This window comes from Hemiscyllium ocellatum, chromosome 25 (genome assembly GCF_020745735.1).
Source record: "Hemiscyllium ocellatum isolate sHemOce1 chromosome 25, sHemOce1.pat.X.cur, whole genome shotgun sequence".
Lineage (NCBI taxonomy): Eukaryota > Metazoa > Chordata > Chondrichthyes > Orectolobiformes > Hemiscylliidae > Hemiscyllium > Hemiscyllium ocellatum.
This window is the reverse complement of record NC_083425.1, coordinates 29818844-29838855: the sequence shown is the minus strand read 5'-3', so window position 1 is coordinate 29838855 and position 20012 is coordinate 29818844. Positions and strand designations below refer to the sequence as shown.

The window sequence follows — 20012 nt, the reverse complement described above, 5'->3', positions numbered from 1 at the left end:
GATTTTTTAAATATAAAGTTGGCTATCAGATTGACATTCTGAAACTATCTTTCTGCTAATATGAAAGATGAGATGTTTACCTGAACTTTGTTACCCTTGTGAAGTTTAATTCTGGTGTGATGATTTTCTGTGGACAAGTGAATAACTCGTGTTTATTGACAATGGGGTTAGAAGTACAATTGAGCTGTTAAATAAACATGCTTCGGTACAACTTGTGTAATGTGCATTTTAACAAATACTCCATTGAAGCAGAGAAATGATGTAACTAGTCTGGAATTATTTTTGGCTGATTTTCTCCCCTTCTCATCAACCAGACTCTGGGCAGATGAATGAACCAAGCAATGTACCCATCCTTCAGCTAAGTAGCTTCAGCCCTGCCACTTTGTGGGATCCAATACTTGGAGGCCTGGCTAAGGTGGCAAAAATTAAATATGGGATTGAGATTGAATGCCAGGAGTTCAAAACCATTCTTTACCCACATTTGACTTCACTAATGGTGAAAGGTGGAAATTTTAAATGGTAATTACTGCAGATTAAGTATCTCTGGTCAAATGCATAATGACAAACGTTCTGAAATAAACATTTTGTAAACAATCATGCCAAACATCTTTGAAGTAATATTTTATTCAAGTTTACATTGAATCAGCTGGAGTGAATTTCTGCTGATATAGAATTCTATACATCAACTTAATTTCCAGATTTAATTTTCAAATGTAACAAATTTATTCTTTTGTACAATGTTTTTAACATTTGTCGTACAAGCTGGACTTGAACTAATGAGATAATTGCAGGTCATGACCCTCGCACTCTGAAAAGAGGAAATGAAATTTGTTAAACATCAAGTGGCAAATAATTTTTTTTTAGCCTTGGTTACTGCTCTGCTTAATATGCTATGTGCTCCTCCTTTCTTACCTCCCCTTTCATAATGTTTTACCTAAGTTAGCTTGAGAGATTCCATGAACTGTAATCAGTGCATTTAAAGGCTGCTTTGCAACATGAAAGCACAGAGCCACTGGTTAGATAGGTCTTAGAGTACTTATGGAGAGAGTGTGTGTAATTGACTCTCTAAGGAGCCCGGTAGCTGATCGAAGGTCAGCAAATTAGATTGGTGGGGTCACTGACAGTAAAAATCCATGTGTTAATTTGAATTTCATGTCTCCCATTCTCTACCACCATTTGTGTGGCTGCAGGGGTGATCAGTATAATGAGACAGTAAGGTACCAGAATGGAGGTTCCACTGCCACCTTGCATCTCCCTGGTTTAATTTGTATGAAGATGGAATACCTCTTGCACTTTTAAATCAGTCATAAATGGCTGATACTTTCCATCTGTGGCAGGCATCCAGAAAGCCTCTTGTATACTGGGGTAGGAGAACTCCAGCATCAGAGTGGCTGGCACGAAATCACCTCTGCACTTTTCCATTGACCTTAATTTGACACAGTACCACTCCTTCCTAATGATCCTGCTACATGATGCCCAGCGATCCACAGTGAAGGCCTGTGAACTACTGGCAGCAAACATACTTCTTGGGGTGGCATTCCACCCTACCTGGGTCTGTCTTGCAATCGGGACTTCTGTGGAGTCGGATGCCTTACCACCAACTGGGAGCAAAACCCTTCTGACCGCTAGAGATCAAGTTGATGGGATTGCTGTCAGTTTTGACTGCAATCAATTAAATGATGCTGAAGCATCCTAAATGAGGCTAGATCAAGGTGGAGGTGACCAAGGTATTGGTATCAATATAATGTTTAGTCTGGGATGTACATTATTTCACTACTTAGTCCCATCCTAATTTAATTTCAAATGGTATTAGTGCGAAGCAAATATATTTGTGCTTTGTGTTTAAAATTCAGTGAAAATAATGTTGCTAATGAGTATTTCATCATCCTGCTTTTTAGTGGAGGTCCATCTAGTTTTCAAATTATTTAACCAAAGTGTACATTGTACTGTTCTCATTCAAAGGTAGGCTTGTATAACCTTCAAACCTACTGTCCTTTATCATTTTGTATTCTTTCTGAATATAAACATTTGTGCCTGAACCCCTTGCTGAGCTGTGCCTGTACAGCTAGGCAGTGTTGCAGAAAATTGTCTGGTTATGACCTGTCTCCAAAAAGCAGGTTAGGTCCCAACTGGGTAATTACTGTCCAATTAGTCACCATCAGCAGTGAAGATGTTATTAATAGTGCTATCATGTGGCATTTATTCAGTTTGAAACTGGTCGATTTTGGGTTCCACCAAGAATACCTCTAATGTTAATCTTTTTACAACCTGGTCCAAACATGGATGACCGGATCAGAACTCAAATTAGGGTGTGTGTGTGACGCCCATGACACTATTTGATAATGTGGTATAAAGCCCTGATTAAAATTGCAGTTGATGGTATCGAAGGAATCTCTCCATCCCTCATAATGAAGACCAAGGAAGAGGGTTTAGGTTGGTGATGAATCACCTTACTCCTAAAGATAACAGTAGAAGTCCCTCAGGATAGTATCCTAGGCTTCAATATCTTCAGGTACTTCAATGTCCTTCCCTTAAGATCAGAAGTGATGTTTGTACAAAGTAAGAACCTATCCTCATTAGCACCTCCAGAGCTGACCATGTTGCTATGTAATGAGACTTGGAAGGCGTTGAGAGTTGTGCTGATGAAACGGGAAGTTACATTTAAATGACACATACTTGGTAATGACCTTCTCCCCCAACATTCATTGATGTGATCATTACTGAATGTCAGCAACTGCAGACATGACCAGGCGGAGGCTAGGAACCCTGTCTAAGTAATTTGGTTTGTGATTCCCCACTCCCTTGAGTGCAGTGCAAACAGCCATCTTAAGATCATTTAATAATCCAGGATGGAGTAGCCCTTTGTGTCTCTTTCAGTCACTTCACCACTGACTAGTGGTAGCAGTGTGTCTCATCTGAAAGATGTACTGTAGTAACGCATCAAGGTTCCTTCAACAGTCTTCAAAACCCATCATCTCTACCACCCGAAAGACAAGTGCGAGGAAAATCACCAATTTCTGATCAAGTTCTGACCCCAACCCATTCTGGCTTGGTACCAGGTGTCTGTTCCTTTAGTCACTTGGATCAAAATTCAAGTGAGTCTGATTTGGAAGGAGTTAATGTTGAAGTTAGCTCCACCCAATCTGATGTCCATCTTTAAGTTCAGTCTTAGGACTTGACTCTAGCTTTCAGAGGATGTCTCACCACCATCTTGAGGGCCCTTGAGGATGGATGCTTAAATGTTAGCCAAGCCAGCATTAACATCCCATGAAGGAACTTGGAAAAATTGCATGAAATGTGAAGCAGCTCTTAACTATTTTGAATAAAGTGCAAAAGTCTGGCCAGCTTTGGGAGGCTTTTGTTGGCAGCAAATTTCACTTTCCTCATGAGGCAATACGTTTTGTCTGGCAGTGCACAGGACAAAATTTCTTTTCAATCTAGTTTGTTCAGAGAAGCAAAAAATTTTAATTTCCATCAGGTAATTTGTAAGGGACACGTTAATGCTATCAACATCATTCTGTTTGCAATCAGAAAAATATTTAACTCCTCCTTTCTGTGCTTGGTTGAAGTTCAAGTAAATGAATCCAACCTACTGAAATATCTTTATATTTAAAGAGGAGGAAACTAGGTCACCCTTCAAATGAGGACACTTTTCACCATTTTAATAGTTATGATTTCTGATGGGCTGAATGACACCACTTTAGATGTGTGTATCTTCAGAAGCGCTCAGTGTTTTCTGAAAGAAAAGGTTCACTTCAGCAAATGGAAACCTGGATCCATGTTGATGGTAAATTTAAGACAATTTCTCAAATGATTAATTTTCAAGTTATTGGTCATAAGTTATCTTTTGTGCTTTGGGTGATATGCAGCAGCCTGGTGGTGAATTTTCAAAAACAAAAGTACTACTGTGCTAATGGGGATCAGCTCACAAAAGTACATAGGTCTATGGGCTGTGCTTAAGCTGCTAAAATATATTGTTTGCAGCATTCTTTGATGGCATTATCTGCAGATACTTGCCTGTTTCTTTTGCACAAGGCACGAGTTCCAGCAATAACACCAGTCAGAACCATCAAACCAGAAACCACTCCCAAACCTATAGTTGCCTGAAGTAATACTGAGCTTGTCTCCTCAGGACCTGAAAAGACAATAGACAATTAAAAGGACTGAAGACAGTTGGAAATAAGGCATGTTTCAATACTAGTATAAGTGCAAAATATCCTCTGTATCCATGAAATTATGATTCTTGAATTTACCCATTTGCACCAAAAAAAAATCAACAACTGGGGCAAAAATCCATTTTTAAAAAGCTCTACGTTTGTGAATTTCATTGTTTGCTTCCTCCATACCCATGCAGGCACCATTTATGCAATGTTTTTAATATGAGGCTGGAAGTATGATGTGGCAGAAGTTTCACATGATTCATTGAACACAAGTGTATGGATATGAACACAAAGTATATTCCAAGCTTGTTGGTGTGACATCTGTAGGAGAAAGAAAAGTACGTGTTCGGCACGCTGACTTTAGGAAAGAGCTACTATTCCAATTTAATTATAAATTCTGTGCTTTAATTGCATAATAATATCTTGTTGCATAGATATTTTGTGCATGGGGGTATGCGTGTTTCTTTTGGAAAGTGTTTGATAATCAGGAGATTTCCTATTACAATCTTTTTGGTGGGGCAAAAAGGAATTAATAAATTTTATACCTGGTTCAATAGTGAGCACGGGAAGTCAAGATGTGTGGAATAAGCTGCCTGAAGAAGTGGGGACTGGTACAAGTACAACATTTAAAAGGCATCTGGATGGTTCAGAGGGATATGAGGAGAAAGTGAGGTCTGCAGATGCTGGAGATCACAGCTGAAAATGTGTTGCTGGAAAAGCGCAGCAGGTCAGGCAGCATCCAAGGAACAGGAGATTCAACGTTTCAGGCATAAGCCCTTCTTCAGGAATGAGGAAAGTGTCCAGCAGGCTAAATTAAAAGGTAGGGAGGAGGGACTTGGGGGAGGGGCAATGGAGATGTGATAGGTGGAAGGAGGTCAAGGTGAGGGTGATAGGCCGGAGTGGGGTGGGGGTGTAGAGGTCAGGAAGAAGATTGCAGGTTAGGAAGGCGGTGCTGAGTTCGAGGGATTTGACTGAGACAAGGTGGGGGGAGGGGAAATGAGGAAACTGGAGAAATCTGAGTTTATCCCTTGTAGTTGGAGGGTTCCCAGGCAGAAGATGAGGTGTTCTTCCTCCAACAGTCGTGTTGTTATGGTCTGGCGATGGAGGAGTCCAAGGACCTGCATGTCCTTGGTGGAGTGGGAGGGCCGCCTACTTGCGGAATGTTTCACAGAACACCTCTGGAACATCCAGACCAACCCACCCAACCACCCCGTGGCTCAACACTTTAACTCCCCCCTCCCACTCTACCAAGGACATGCATTCCCCTCCCCCCACCTTGTCTCAGTCGAATCCCTCAAACTCGGCACCGCCTTCCTAACCTGCAATCTTCTTCCTGACCTCTCCGCCCCACCCCACTCCGGCCTATCACCCTCACCTTGACCTTCCACCTATCACATCTCCATCGCCCCTCCCCCAAGTCCCTCCTCCCTACCTTTTATCTTAGCCAGAGGGATATGAGCCAAGTGCTGACAAATGGGACTAGATTAATTTAGGATATCTGGTCACTATACATGAGTTGGACCAATGGGTCTGTTTCCATGCTGTATATCTCTCCGACTTTGTAATTGGTCTAGCTTTTGATTGAATACTCATGATAAATCAGTTAGGCTGCTTTTGGTAATGAGGAAGAAGATTATGCCCCCCAGTGGGCTAAGATATATAGCCAAATGGGTTGCCAGCTTGCTGTTTCCCCACCTACTTTGAACTGCCTCCACAGCTTGGAGGAGGTGGGCAGGAGGCCTGTGGTGAATAACTGACTGCCATTTAAAGGCTTCATGGTATGGAGACAGAAACTGTTTGTTTGGTCTGTGGGAGAATGTAGGGTATAGCCTAAAAGTTCATAGGAAGCTGGTGAGCTGCTATAGAGGAGATTGTTTGGAAGGTCCTGTACCTGCAGCCTTTGTAACTCAACTACCCATATTCTGCACTCTGACCCCCACCCTCATGTGATCTCTCTTGCTCTTTCCCCACCTGCACCTCCTAAAATCCCTGCATTAGCACAGTCTGGTATTTTGGAACCGCGTATAGATTAGATTAGATTCCCTGCAGTATGGAAACAGGCCCACATCAACCTTCCAAAGAGTAGCCCACCCACACCCATTTCCCTTGCCATGTATTTACCCCATATTTGCCAATTCAACTAACCCGCCCAGCTTTTGGATTCTGGGAGGAAACCGGAGCACCTGGAGGAAACCCATGCAGACATGGGGAGAACGTGCAAACTCCACACAGACAGTTGTCCGAGGTGGGAATTGAACCCGGGTCCCGAGCACTGTGAGGCAGTAGTGCTTATAACTGAGCCACCATGCCACTCAAGTCCCAGAAGCAGTCTCTTTTGGCACTGCTGGTATCAGGCTGGCATCTCTTCTGGGCAGGAGCCCATATCCAATCATAACCAAATTGGAGATTACTGAAAAATCTCAGGTCTGGGCACCTCTGCGCAGAGAAATCAGAGTTTAATGTTTTGGGCCTAGTCACTCTTCATCAGAACTGAGGCTATATCCAATGTTGTATGCACCTGTCTGAATCCGTTAAGGTCACTCTGGTGTATTGCAGTGGGGCAGCTGGATTTCCCAGAACCATTGTATGGGACGATTTTCAGTTTAGCCTGGGAGTGGGGGTGGGGTTGGGGTTTTGGTAAGGGGCCGTGGGGTGGTGAGGGGGTGGGGTGGAGAGGTGTTAGGGGAGTATGGATGGTGGTGGTGTGGGGAGGCAGATAGTCCTTCCTTTTTTAATATCCACCCCAGCACCTAAAACAGTCTGTGTGAACTGCAAGTAGAATCCTCATTTGCAGGTAGCACTCGGTCATTTGAGAAAGTGATGTTTTAGAAACAAAAAAAATCTATAAAATCTTGCAAAGAGGGAAGTTATAATTTGATATCAGGGGATAGATTATGCATATTGCAGGTGAAGTTCAGAAGTCAAATTGCAAAATGAGGCAAATGGAAACACTACACATGTATATTGAATTGATCTGTGAACAGTGTTGTCTCACACTGACATTATCGTAATCTTTGTTTTGTGCTCTTATTTCATTGTCCTATCATCTTTTATCGGAAGACTATGATCGAGCTTGTTCTTGCGTAGTTGCTTCTTACATTTGGTGTCTTGATAGTTCAACATTCTTCTGGTAAGTTCCAAAGATCCATTGTTTGGTTCTGGCTTTATGTGGAGAAGTTCGCACATTAGTGGATAAATGTTCACACTTTCGAATGGCTCGGCCAAATAATTCTTTTTGAAATCTGGACCAAATGCGCGAAAAATCATCTTCATGTCCATGTGCTCATTATCAAAACCATGCTCACCTTTGTTAAACTGGAATTTGGCTCTCTGATGGAAAAGCAAAGGAACACAAAGATCATTCCAGGTACAGTATAAGAGAACATTAATAGAATGTCATATGCTTTGGAATTTAGGTGCTATAAATCCAAGCATTACAGTTGTGGTCTATCAGTCTTTCAAACACATGAGGTTTCAAGAAAAACAGTTTTATTTTCCAATTAGAACAAGTATTAGTATAGAAGAGAAGGAACTTCAGTACAGAAAAAAAAATTGTATCAAACAATACGGAATCTCATCGTGGTGCTCAAAGAAAAATGTGAAGTTATATGTGAAGGAATGTTATGGTTTATTTCCAAAGAATCCATTGTTGGAAATGCAAATTTGTTTAAAGTTTGCAGTGCGATTGTCCTACTTGATGTTTTGTGTTCCTAAAATCTACATTCTATGCTACCTGCTAGGTTGCAGGAAAAGAGCATATAACTCTAGTTGAGTGTGTCCCTGACCTGACAGTGGATTGAAATGATCTTCATTGGTGAGGTTACACAACAGACTGCAGGAACTATTTCACTTCCTATTTAATGCAAAGATGGATGTTTGATTTTTTTTCTCAAAAAAAATAGATAATGCAGTATTTGCTAATAGATATGTCTATTTTCATTGGACATAAACATATTGTGAACATCCCAACTTGACGTTGCAATTAATTCCTATGAATAAGTTTAATATAAATAGAACATGTCACTGATATTTTATGTTTATTTATTCTCCATATAAAAGGTCTCCCACTATATTTCAACCTAAATGGGTATCCTTCTGTTCCTTTCTCCCTCATGGACTCCCTGATCTTGTATTCGCATCCATTTATATTCATTTGTAGTATTCTCCTGAAATCTGAGGTAGTCAGTTGCACATTTACCATTTTAACAGAGAGCAGTATAGAAAATTGGAGATGTAGAAGGTCATTTAGCCCTCTCAGCCTTCTCTGCCATTGAACATGATCATCCAACCCAGTACCTTGTTCCTGCATTGTCCCCATATCTTTTGATCCCTTTAGCCCTGAGAACACCTAAAACTTGAAAGGGTTCAGAATAGATTTACAAGGATATTACCAGGGCTGGAGGGGAGACCTTATGGAGGTTTATATAAACATGAGAGACATGGATAGAGTAAATAGACAAGGTCCTTTTGTCAGGATGGGTGAGTCGAGAACTTGAGGGCCTAGGTTTAGGGTGAGAGGGGAAAGATATAAAAGAGACCTAAGGGGCAACTTTTTCACGCAGAGGGTGGTGCGTGTATGGAATGAGCTGCCAGAGGAAGTGGTGGAGGCTGGTACAATTGCAACATTGAAAAGGCACCTGGATGGGTGTATGAATAGGAGGGGTTTAGAAGGGTAGAGGCGAAATGCAGGCAAATGGGACTAGATTTATATAGGATAGCTGGTTGACTTGAACAAATTAGACTGAAGGGTCTGTTTCTGTGCTGGTTATCTCTGTGACTCTCACTCTATCTAATGCTTCCTTGTTTTGGTCTCAGCTATTTTCTGTGGCAACAAATTCCACAGGTTCTTCACAATCTCGGTGAGGAAATGGTTCCTCATCTTGAATGTTACAATTGCTGTAGAGGCTAATAACCTCTAAAGAGACATTTGAACCTCAGTTAATAGCTAAACAGATGTCACAAGACACTGTCTGTAACAAATAGAATAAAAGCATCATTGACTAAATGCACTCCCTTTCATGGACAAGTTAAACAGAGGAGATTTAATTTTGACAGTCAAGGAATGTCACTTGGGTATATGTTGTACTCCTGTTTATGTAGACTTGTAAGTCTCCCAGACATAGTCAAAAATTATCCTTGGCTCCTGAGGTTTTAGTTCTGATCATTTTTTTTCCAACCTGAGAGACTTGAACTACAGAATTGTCTTTTGCAATGTGTTACCTTTTAACTTTTAACTTAAAACTAGGCAAGACTTCCACACTCTGTTTACCCGCCCCCGCCCCTGCCCCTGCCCCGCCCTTGAATTTGGACTTTCCAATCAAGCTGCTGCTTGCATTCCTGCAGTCTGAACAACTGGCTGTCTTACTGATGATAGCTGTGCTCTGTCTTCTGGATTCTGGCAGATTAAATCTTTCTGAAACATTGAGGGAATTGCTTTTAGAAAATTCTGTATGCCATGACTTTCTCTACACCCTTCACCATGGCAACATGAATCCCATGGACTTTTGTATGCAGATGAAGCATTAATTAGCTATTGTACCGGTCCTAACTTTACCCTGGAATCAAATTGAGAGGTCAAAGCATCCTATTCTTAATGTTTAGAACAATTCTGAAATTGGAGCCCTTCACTATCCACCTGCCATCACAGTTGGCTTCAATGAAAATACCTGCACCTGTTTAGTGAACCAACTCAGTCTTGTTGTCCTGGCCTTGGAGATATGTGTAAGTTTTCCCTCTCTCAGCTCCCATTGCACCAATATAACCTTTTCCAAGCTAATTTTCAAACTGACTGCCTTCTGTTGCAAGGCTCTGAAAGGACCACTGTTGATTTATTCCAGTGGCTGCAAGCTATTGAACATTTTTCAGCTGCTTGGACCTTAAAACATTTTCAAACTGTCTGCTTCTGTCACAACACACATACTGGTTAGAAGTTTCTTTAATTTGTCAAGGATCCATCTTGAATTGTGATCTTCATGACAATGTGGCATATTTTAGAAAACAAACCAATGCAAAACAATTTTACCATGAACCAACTGTTATTATAGTCTGTGAATGCTTTATATTGCTACTGAAGTTTGAACTTTTCTCCAGACTCCCTATCTCCATTGTAAGCTGAGATATGGATAATTTGATGCTCAAGTTCTTTAACTGTCAGCTTTGACCTTGCAGGATAAAACCAGGCTCCCTTTTTAATTGTAATAAATTAGACTTGTTGGAGTTGAATTCTCATCAGTTTTTGCTAACTTCTCAATCAGATGCCTGTTCTTTTGATTTTAGAAAAGAAAGTCTTAGCAATAAACAGTTAAACTCTAAAGAATGTAAACTGCAAACTACCTTTTCAGAATGCAAACTGTTACATGTGTAAATGATTGTAAATGAGGAATTTGAGATGCCTGTCTGATTTGACGATGTGTAAAATATTTGTATGTGATGTACAGTAATATTACTGTTGCAAAACATGCCTGAAAATCTCTTGTATATTAGAGGATCTTCCTAGGAAAAATATCTGACACAACAAATGGAGCCTAATGTCAAATTAGGTTTCATGGATCACTTTGTCTCTAGTTTAATGAAATTCACTTTTCTAGTTTGGTATTTGCCTCAGTATTCCTAAAGATTTGATTCATTTCTGTGTAACTGAAGCGTTTATAACCAGTTTGTTATCAAGAGTTGGTAAATTGTAATCAAATAGCAAAATGCAGCGGAGTATTTGTCAACAACTTGTTGGCATTTAGAAACTTGTACCTACACACAGTTCCTGCCATTTCTTTCCACTGTTTCCCCAGATCCTTCCTTTTAATAAACATTTAGGTCCTTATAATGGAGATACAATCTTCCCATGTTACAACATCACACGAATAGGATGGTGGATTAATAATCAACAATAACGGTTTGTATTTGCTTAGTATTTCAAAGTAGTAAAATATTCTGAAGTTTTTCCTCAGGAAAGTTATGAAATATTTTAATACTGAGCGACTAAATTAAATTTTAAGGCAGAAAATCAAATGTTTAATCAAAGAAGTAGGTTGTAGGGACATCTCCGAGGAAGCTAGAGTTGGAGGTGTTTAAGGAGATTCTACAGCCTGAGGCTTTTATAGTTGAAAGAAAGACCACCATGATGGACCAATTAAAATCAGATGCAACAAATGTGAGTGTGGAGCTGGAGGAGGTTAAAAGGATAGGGAAGGGAAAAGCCATGGAGAAAACCAGGAAGCATATTTTAAAATTGAAACATTGGCTACTGGTTTAGCAATGTAGATTCATGACCACAGAGATTTTAGGTGAGCAGAACCTGATGAGTTAAGACCAGGACAACTGTTTTGGATGATGTCCAGGTTATGGAGGCTGCAAGAGGGCAAACTGGCTAAAAGGTAATTGAAATGCTCAAGACTAGGCATACAAAAAGCAACAAATGGGTGGAGGCAAAGGCAGGGTCAGGCAAAGTTACAGAACCGGAAGTACATAATCTTCATCATAACGTGGATATATGGTTGGAAATCCATTTTGGCATTAAACACCACCAAAATTGTAAACAGTCTGGTTTGGCCTCGGACTATTTCCATTGAGAAGACTAATGTTTCTGGTTAAGGAATGAGGTTTGTGGCCGGAACCAAAAAACACTGGCTTTGAGATATTCCACATTTAATTAGAGGTAATTTCTGTCATCTGTAAAGAGTTGATAGTTTGGGGGTTATATTTACTGGACTCCTGCTCCTCTGATGCTGTCTGACCTGCTGTGCTTTTCCAGCACCACTCTAATCTAGACTCTGGTTTCCAGCATCTGCAGTCCTTGTTTTTACCTTATTATCGAGGGATATAGGCTAATGATCCGGAGACATGAATCGAAGCCCATTATGACAGCTGGGCAATTTAAAATCAGCTATTAAATTAACCTGAAAATCTTTTAAAACGCAACCATCAGTAGAAGCTAACATCATAACAAGTCTACTTCACTCTAGAACTTTAGAAAAGAATATCCTCTATTCCCACCTGATCTGATTAGTATATGACTCCAGTTCTTGCAGATATTTCTAATCAACCTGTTTGACATGGTGTGGCACTTCTGCAGCAGGTGGGACTTGGATGTGGGTGTCCTAGCTCAGTATGTATTTCAAACCTATGGCAGTGTGGTTAACCTAACTTCTCACTGACCTGTGAAATGACTGAACAAGTCATTTTGTTGTATATGAATTGGTTATGAATGCTAGCCTTGGCAGAATGGTGCAATTGTTGGAATGATTTTCTTTGGAAAAGATGAACGCTCCTCCAATGTCATGACCGTGGGAGTCAAGAGAAATGGTTTTGAGATCGAGGAAGGCAGTTTAATGATTGATTGTCAAAAACCATCTGGTTTGCTAATGACCAGCAGGGAAGAAAATCTTCTATCTTCGCCCTGTATGTGCTACATGTGATTTCATATCCGCAGCAATAGTTGGATTGTGGCTGCCTCTTAACTGCCATGTAAAATAGTCTAGCAAATCATTCATATGCATCAAAGTACTACACGTATTGTATAAAGGCAACAGGAGTTTAAGAGGTTGGTTCACTATCAGATTCTCAAAGCATGTTATAAATCTTGGCCATGCTAGTGCTTGTGCCTCAGGACTGAATAATAAAATGGAAATCATAATTATTTTCTTCTTTTGTTAAAGTGGTACTGATGCACAGAAGTTGTTTGGCAATTCTCTTCTTGTAAAAATGAAAATCTATGCTCTGTTTTTGAGAGTAGAACATCACACTGAAGCGATGTAACTTGAATCAAAACCATAACAATAGTAGTTTTAGATATTCACTGGGGTACAATGAATTTACCAGACGACTTTGGAGTTTTAAGAACAAACATAGAACTGTGGTGTGTTTCACTTACTACTTACAAAACGCCAAGTGACCATTGGAAAGGTAAAGCAGAATTTGGAGAGTTTAGATGATTTGTTCGTAAACAAAGTAGAAAAATGTCAAACACTAATACTTTTATTTGTCTGGAAACAATAAATAATGAATAGATGGATTTCAATGAAACTGGGAACATCAATAATACATGACCTTCGGAAAGCTTATTAGTCTGTAGCGATGGTGCAGATCTGGATCCAGGTCCTGGAATTTATTTAGATGGATTAATTAACATTTGGTGAAAAGGCAATTTAATGCTTGGTTTTTAAAAATTGTTTTTTTTCCACTGCTTTACTTACAATAATGTGGACTATCTCTGCTGCTGCTGTGGAATTTGCTAAACTGTCAAAATGTGAGCAGAGTTTTCAAAGCAGATTGTTGGATGTGAATTGGCCTGAAGCTGCCTCAATAAAAGCTCTTCATGAGATGTTTTTCAGCTTTGTAGTTACTAGTTACACCAGTCAAGCAAAATCTACACATCTGCACCAATGCTGAATTAACACACTATTGAGGAAATAAATAGATTACCCTCCTCACTTGCATTTGTTCTATTTAGGTACTCACCCCGTGAACAACATAGCCAAGGTCACCGTACATGATAATAGGGAGAATTCTTTCGTTGTTAGAATAGTGGAATCTTTTTGGAAAATCCTCTTTTTTATAAACGTTTAGATGAGGATGGGCACCTTTTAGAGCTTGATACACCTTTTCTGTCATTCCATTTTTTGGTAATAACATGCCATTTGGTCCATAATCGAGTAATTCAAAATCATTGTCTTTGAATGAGAAGTTGGCAATTCTTTTCAGCACAATTTCTGTAACCTGGGGTTCTTTCAGCACAGTAGTCATTCCGTGATCAGAAGTGATGATGACATTGAGTTTAGATTTCAAGCCATGACTTTCAATACTCTGAAGTAAGTAACCTACTGTTCTGTCTACCTGCCGCACCATGTCTTTTCTCTGTATTGATTCAGGTCCATGTTTGTGGCCAGCTCCATCTGGTTCACCAAAGTAGAGCGAAACAAAATCCAGACCTTGCGAAGTGAACCATTGCATTACTGTATCAATGCTTTCTTTCCAGGCTGTTTCATTGCTGTAATCATAAAATGGAGGCTCTACCACTTTCAGGAAAGCATCTTCTCCGTCATAGGTAGGTTTGGTGCCAGGGAAGTGAAAGGAGCCTGTTTTTAAACCCTTTAGAAATACATATAGAGGTAAAATATCACTTGATTAATGCATTTATATTTTCTACAGCAATGCAATTTCTCAGCATATTCATCAATTGAACTTACAAATTCAGTCCAAGGTTCTGACCAATGTGGAGGTAGAAAAATGATGTGAAATTCTTTTGAGAAGGTTTTTTCTTTATGCTACCAGAAAGGTAACATCATTGTGATGTCAAACTTAGTTGACAAATTGCTGATAGGATCTTTTAGAACTTTTAAACTGAGCTGTCCTTAATTTACAAGTTTTGAGAGGGGTGTGAAAGTTTGTGAACCTGCCATCAGGAGGAATTGTGATCAGGAAGCCCCATGTGCTGGGAGCTGGAGTGCAATTTTCAGTTTGGGGGAGGGGGCGGGGTGGGTGGAAAACCAATGAAGTAAACGTGCTGGAGGGCTCAGACCAATTGAGGATGGAAGGTGAGCACCTGAGGTTGGAGAGATAATAGGAGGCCCTTCAATACTGACATATGGCCAGCTCATGGTCTGTGGAGAGACTCATTGATGTAGATAAGAGAAAGAAATGGGGATTTTTGAGTGGTTTTACAAATTTTTCAAAACAAAGTACATACAATGACCAGACTTTTTGTGGAGGAGTAACCTATCCACTGATGACCAGCAAGCTGCCCTATGGCCATGATATGGATAGGAGTAAGACTAGGAAAAGTGTTCCCTAACTGAATTTTCCCCTCCTTGGCTCACCAGTGGGAAGCTGCCTCCAACCCTTGACTACATTTGGGTCTCAGGCAGGAGTTGAATGTGTGGGTGGAAAGTTCCAATTAGCAAATACAGATTGGCCTTAAAAGTTGTTATTGACTCATGACTACCTAGTCCTTGCAGGCAAGTAGGTTTCATGAAAGCAGGCTGATGAAAGTTGTCTCGAGGTGGGACCATATCAGAAGAGCAACACACTGACCGAGACAACAAGAAAATGCATCCGTCAGTCCCTCAACCTGTCTCGACAGGTGAATGAAAATTCTAATCACACATTCCCCTCTCCTCGCAGCATTCTAAAAGATTTGGCTTTACCAATAGAATTCTGCATTCTCAACACTATATAATTGGTTCCATTCTTCAGTTAGTCAAACGACAACTGATTCCCATACCTGAAACCTTTGGTGGTCTTCCAGTAGTAATTGCAATATAGAAGCTCTCTCATTCACAGGGAAGATGCAGTTTAAAACATTGAAAGAAATGCCCACCTCCCCGATTTGAAAATTTTATTTCCATCCTCCACTTATTTACGGTGGCTGATAAAATGTTCAAGGGTTTTAATTCTTTTATTCTTCAAAAAAATGTTATTTCAAGACATTGAGTCTTATCTTGTGTTTTTGGGTACAATTATGGACATATCATTGTGATGTGTCTTGCTGTGTTTAGTTGAATTTCAGTTTTTGTTAAATTGGGAAGGGCAGGCTCTTGAGTCAGACAGATCCTAAGGTGATTTTTGTTTGCTGTCCAAGAGAATTAAAAACTTTCAGTTATTTCTCTTCAACAAATTTTACTTTCATAATTTTAAAGAAATCCATGTAAACACAATCAAAAATTTTCATTAATTTTAATTCTGCAAATATGTAACTTTACCCCATGTTAAGAAATTAATGCTAAATAAATTGAATTGCATCACAGCTCTAGTATGCTGTCAGGGGGTCACCAAAAGAATCAATATGGTTGCTACAACCGTACGCTATCTATCATATTAGTAAAGGCTCTTGTACAGGTCACCAATACACAGGCCTGAAAACAAGTATTACACGATTAAGAAGTGAGGTCTGCAGATGCTGGGGATCAGAGCTGAAAATGTGTTGCTGGTTAAAGCGCAGCAGGTCAGGCAGCATCTAAGGAACAGGAAATTCAATGTTTCGGGCACAAGCCCCTCACCAAGAACGAGGAAAGTGTGTCCAGCAGGCTAAGATAAAAGGTAGGGAGGAGGGCCTTGGGGGAGGGGCGATGGAGATGTGATAGGTGGAAGGAGGTCAAGGTGAGGGTGATAGGCCGGAGTGGGGTGGGGGCGGAGAGGTCAGGAAGAAAATTGCAGGTTAGGAGGGCAGTGCTGAGTTCGAGGGAATCGACTGAGACGAGGTGGGGGGAGGGGAAATGAGGAAACTGGAGAAATCTGAGTTCATCCCTTGTGTTTGGAGGGTTCCCAGGCAGAAGATGAGGCGCCTTTCCTCCAACCGTCTGCCTGACCTGCTGCGCTTTAACCAGCAACACATTTTCAACAAGTATTACACCCCTTACATATATCTGCAAACAGTTGTTTGAGGCTCCCTTTGTAAAACCTGCTTATGACTGCCTGTAACATGCAAGTTGAGGCCAGTACTCTCAGGCGCTTGGCAGCCAAACCAGCAATAATTAAAGGGGGAGCTGGAGATTGCATCCAGAATGATTTATCTTTGCTTTTTCTTTCTGATTTACTTCACAGTTGGGAGATGGAAGACCATACTCCAAAGCTCCAGATTAAACTTGCTGCTCATAATCATTTTATGCCTCTTTTTCCAGTAGATTTACAAGAAATACTCCAATAATCTCCTTTACCTGTCGCTGAGCAGTGATCCAGATTGGCAAACTTCCAGCATCCCAATATTTGTTGATACTCTGCGCCTGGTAATATTGCACTTTTTGTCCAGTTGTTGTGTTGAACCACATGTTGTGGATCACACCATGCGTCTCGATATATCTACCTTTAGCGAAAATAGATGTTTAGTTTCTTATTTTATAATGCTGAAAGGTATATCAATCAAGCATAACCACCACTGAGTCAATGTAATTAATAATGCCCAGATTACATTTCTGTTCTAATAATCACACATTATTTACAATATTTACCTTATTTAAAAGGAAAAACAGGTCTGCTTTCTTTTATTTGCCAAATATCATGTGGGAGATATGAAGTTGCCCATTTTTGTAGGAAAACAGAAAGCCATACATTATTTAAATGGAGAGAGGTAGCAACTGTGTGGTACAAAGAGATCTTGTTCTGCTACTTGAATCACAAAACATTAATGTGCAGTTCCAGCAAGTGATTAGGAAAACAAATGGAATGTTGTTGTTTATTGTAAAGGAAATGGAATACAAAAGTAGGGAGTTTTTACTTCAGTTCCCCAGGACATTGGCGAAACCAAACCCAAGTACTGTGGATAGTTTTAGTCTGCTCTATTTAAGTAAGGATATAATTCCATTAGTAGCAGTTCAGATAAGATCCACTTGATTGATTTTTTGGGGTGAAGGAGTTGTCTTATGAGGAAAAATTGGACAATTTACTCATACTTGCAATACTTTGACCTTATTAAATGTGATTTTCTTTGCTCTATTGACATGTTCTTAAATATTATTGAGGGACATATTTGTATAACTGTGTATTTGTGTTAATCAGTTTTGTTTTGTGATTTACATGCCCACTGACTGCAGTGTGCAACTTACATTTTGGGATGTAGCTTCTGACTACCGTTTTGAAGTTAGAGATACTTCTCAGTGACTTAGAAATCATAACAAGAACTTTGCAGAAAACATCTGATCCAAACATTTGATTTAAAGGGTGACATAAATGAGGAGTACACCATAATGAAAGCTTAGGATACAGCAGGCAAGGATCTGTTGTTCCTCACAAAAATGTCAATTGCCAGACAGAGATTTAAGGATTAGAGCGGACATGAAGAAAAATATTTTCACCCAGAGGGTGTGGGTGTCTGGAATTTACCCCTAAATTTGGGAAGCTATGACATGATGGGCTGAATGGCCTCTTTCAGAGTCATAGCATTTCTATGATGTACCAATTCAATGTTGTCAAACAGCAGCTTAACAAATGCATTCCACAAGGGAGAATTGAGTAACATCAGTACCTTTTTAAGACTGTGGGGAACTGTATTTTTTTAAAAAATCCTTCCCACTAAATGGCAGTGCTGGTCTAGTTTGTTTTGGTACAGTGATTTTATTTTGTATAGTTATGCATAGCTGGCACAGACAATAAATTCAATTGCTTCATACTATAATGTAAATTTTCAACATTTCAATAATCGATTACAGCACAACAGTTAACACTTTTCTGGAAACTACAAACTGTATTTCTTAACCAATAAAGAATTTACAACAAAAAAAAAGTGAGTATCTGAATTGAAGATATAAAATAGATGAACAAAAGTCGTCTAGACAATTCTGATATTCTTCAGAATGAATCAAATGTTGGTAAAGTATTATGTTGCATGCCTTCTTTCTTTCTCTTCATCTCACACATAAATCATCGTTTTGGAAGATGTGCACTTGAGGGAAGAGAAGATTTTATTTCGCTGCTTTTCACAATGAAATTATTAAAACTATAGTTCCGACTCTTGGCTGCAAGGAATTCCTCCTGGAGCTGTCAATACCCTTAAATAAGACAAAATGAATGGTACATCTAGAAAATTGATCCTAAGTATTTACAAATTATGATACTTTACATTTGGTAATGTAAATAAACTTAGCATTTAGCAATGATTCAGCCATGTCACAGTTATGCTGAATAAGTTTTTTTTTATTTGTCCAAGTTGATTTTAAATGTTTCCCTGCTGTGTTTAAGATTAACAGGTTTATCCATGTTAACTCATCAGTTAGCGCTTTGGTGATAGCGCTTTGGCTACCTAACTACTAGTCACAAAGTTAATCCATGAATTGAAAACATGAGCAAAGGAAACCGAATCCAGTGTTACATTACAATTATCAGTAAATATGAATAAGTATAACTTTTAATTGGAGTCATAACTTTTTTTAAATTCACTCATGGAATGTGGGTATCTCTGGCTGGCCAATGTTTATTGCCTATCCCTAGCAGAAGCCATGGAAATACCCAATGATCCTTATAATTGAAATGTATAATTGCAGACTTTGATATACATGGTTGAAGTCTGTTCCCTTTGCTGCATAACAATTAGATAATTTGTTGAAGTTTGTAAATCATTACAACTTTGCAACAATCCAATTATCCATTCAATCAGAATAACAATGAAGGAAGAGAACTTACCCGTTAGCAATGTGAAATGAGATGGAGAGGTTATTGTAATAAAGGGGGGTGTAACATATTTGGCTTTTACGCCTTCTTTGATTAAATTTTTCAAATTTGGGCATTCAACATCTTCGTCGTAATCCCAACGAAAGCCATCAAAGGAAATAAGTAGCAGCTTGTTATGATTCTTCTGTCCATTCCTAAAGGTAGGAAGACTATGTGTTATTGATAGTAAAAGACTCACGTATAGGATAGAATACATTTCCCTGGCTGCTTCTAGTCACTGCAGCAACCAAGAACAAAAACTGACATATTTACCTCTCAACGAATAGAGTTTATATAACTTTAACTTATCCCAAAATAAATCTTTATGGTGGTAGCAGAAGATTTCAAAACAAACTAGTTGACTGTTTTCACTTTGGAATAGTTCTGCTGGAGATTAGATTAATCTATGTTACGTGATATTTATCTTCTGCAGAATGGAATTTGATAGCTTATCCCTTCATGGCAGGAAAATTATTTACCAAATAATAGATTTACAAGCTTAAATATTTATGAAAGTCATGATAGGGTTCAAAAGAAAAAGGATTGTCTCCTGTCATTAGGTGAAGTTCGTTTTGGGGCTCTTATGTATGCCTTTTTGGATTTGTGCTTCAAAATGAAAGGAACTCTTCAGACTCTAATAGGAAATGTTCAGAGATTTCCATTCCGAGTTTGCTATGGACTAGCAGCAACATGAAAGCAGTATCTAAAATATTGTTCTTG

At 39.4% G+C, this 20012-nt stretch overlaps 1 protein-coding gene across 1 annotated transcript; it reads right to left on the bottom strand.

The window, feature by feature from the left end:
* Positions 1–7187: 7187 nt before the first annotated feature.
* Positions 7188–19509, bottom strand: LOC132827974 (ectonucleotide pyrophosphatase/phosphodiesterase family member 7-like). The gene is made up of 4 exons (XM_060844827.1): positions 19266–19509; positions 16808–16953; positions 13614–14243; positions 7188–7490 (listed from the first exon to the last, which is right to left on the bottom strand). The coding sequence occupies exons 1-4, from the start codon at positions 19507–19509 to the stop codon at positions 7188–7190; spliced, it is 1323 nt and encodes a 440-aa protein (XP_060700810.1).
* Between the last annotated feature and the right edge of the window lie 503 nt (positions 19510–20012).

Coding starts and splice junctions, on each gene's coding strand:
- LOC132827974 (XM_060844827.1), bottom strand. CDS start 19,509: ATGTATTCTATCCTATACGTGAGTCTTTTACTATCAATAACACATAGT. Junction 14,244..16,807: donor GGATCACTGCTCAGCGACAG/GTAAAGGAGATT, acceptor GTATTTCTAAAG/GGTTTAAAAACAGGCTCCTT. Junction 7,491..13,613: donor TTGGCTATGTTGTTCACGGG/GTGAGTACCTAA, acceptor CTTTTCCATCAG/AGAGCCAAATTCCAGTTTAA.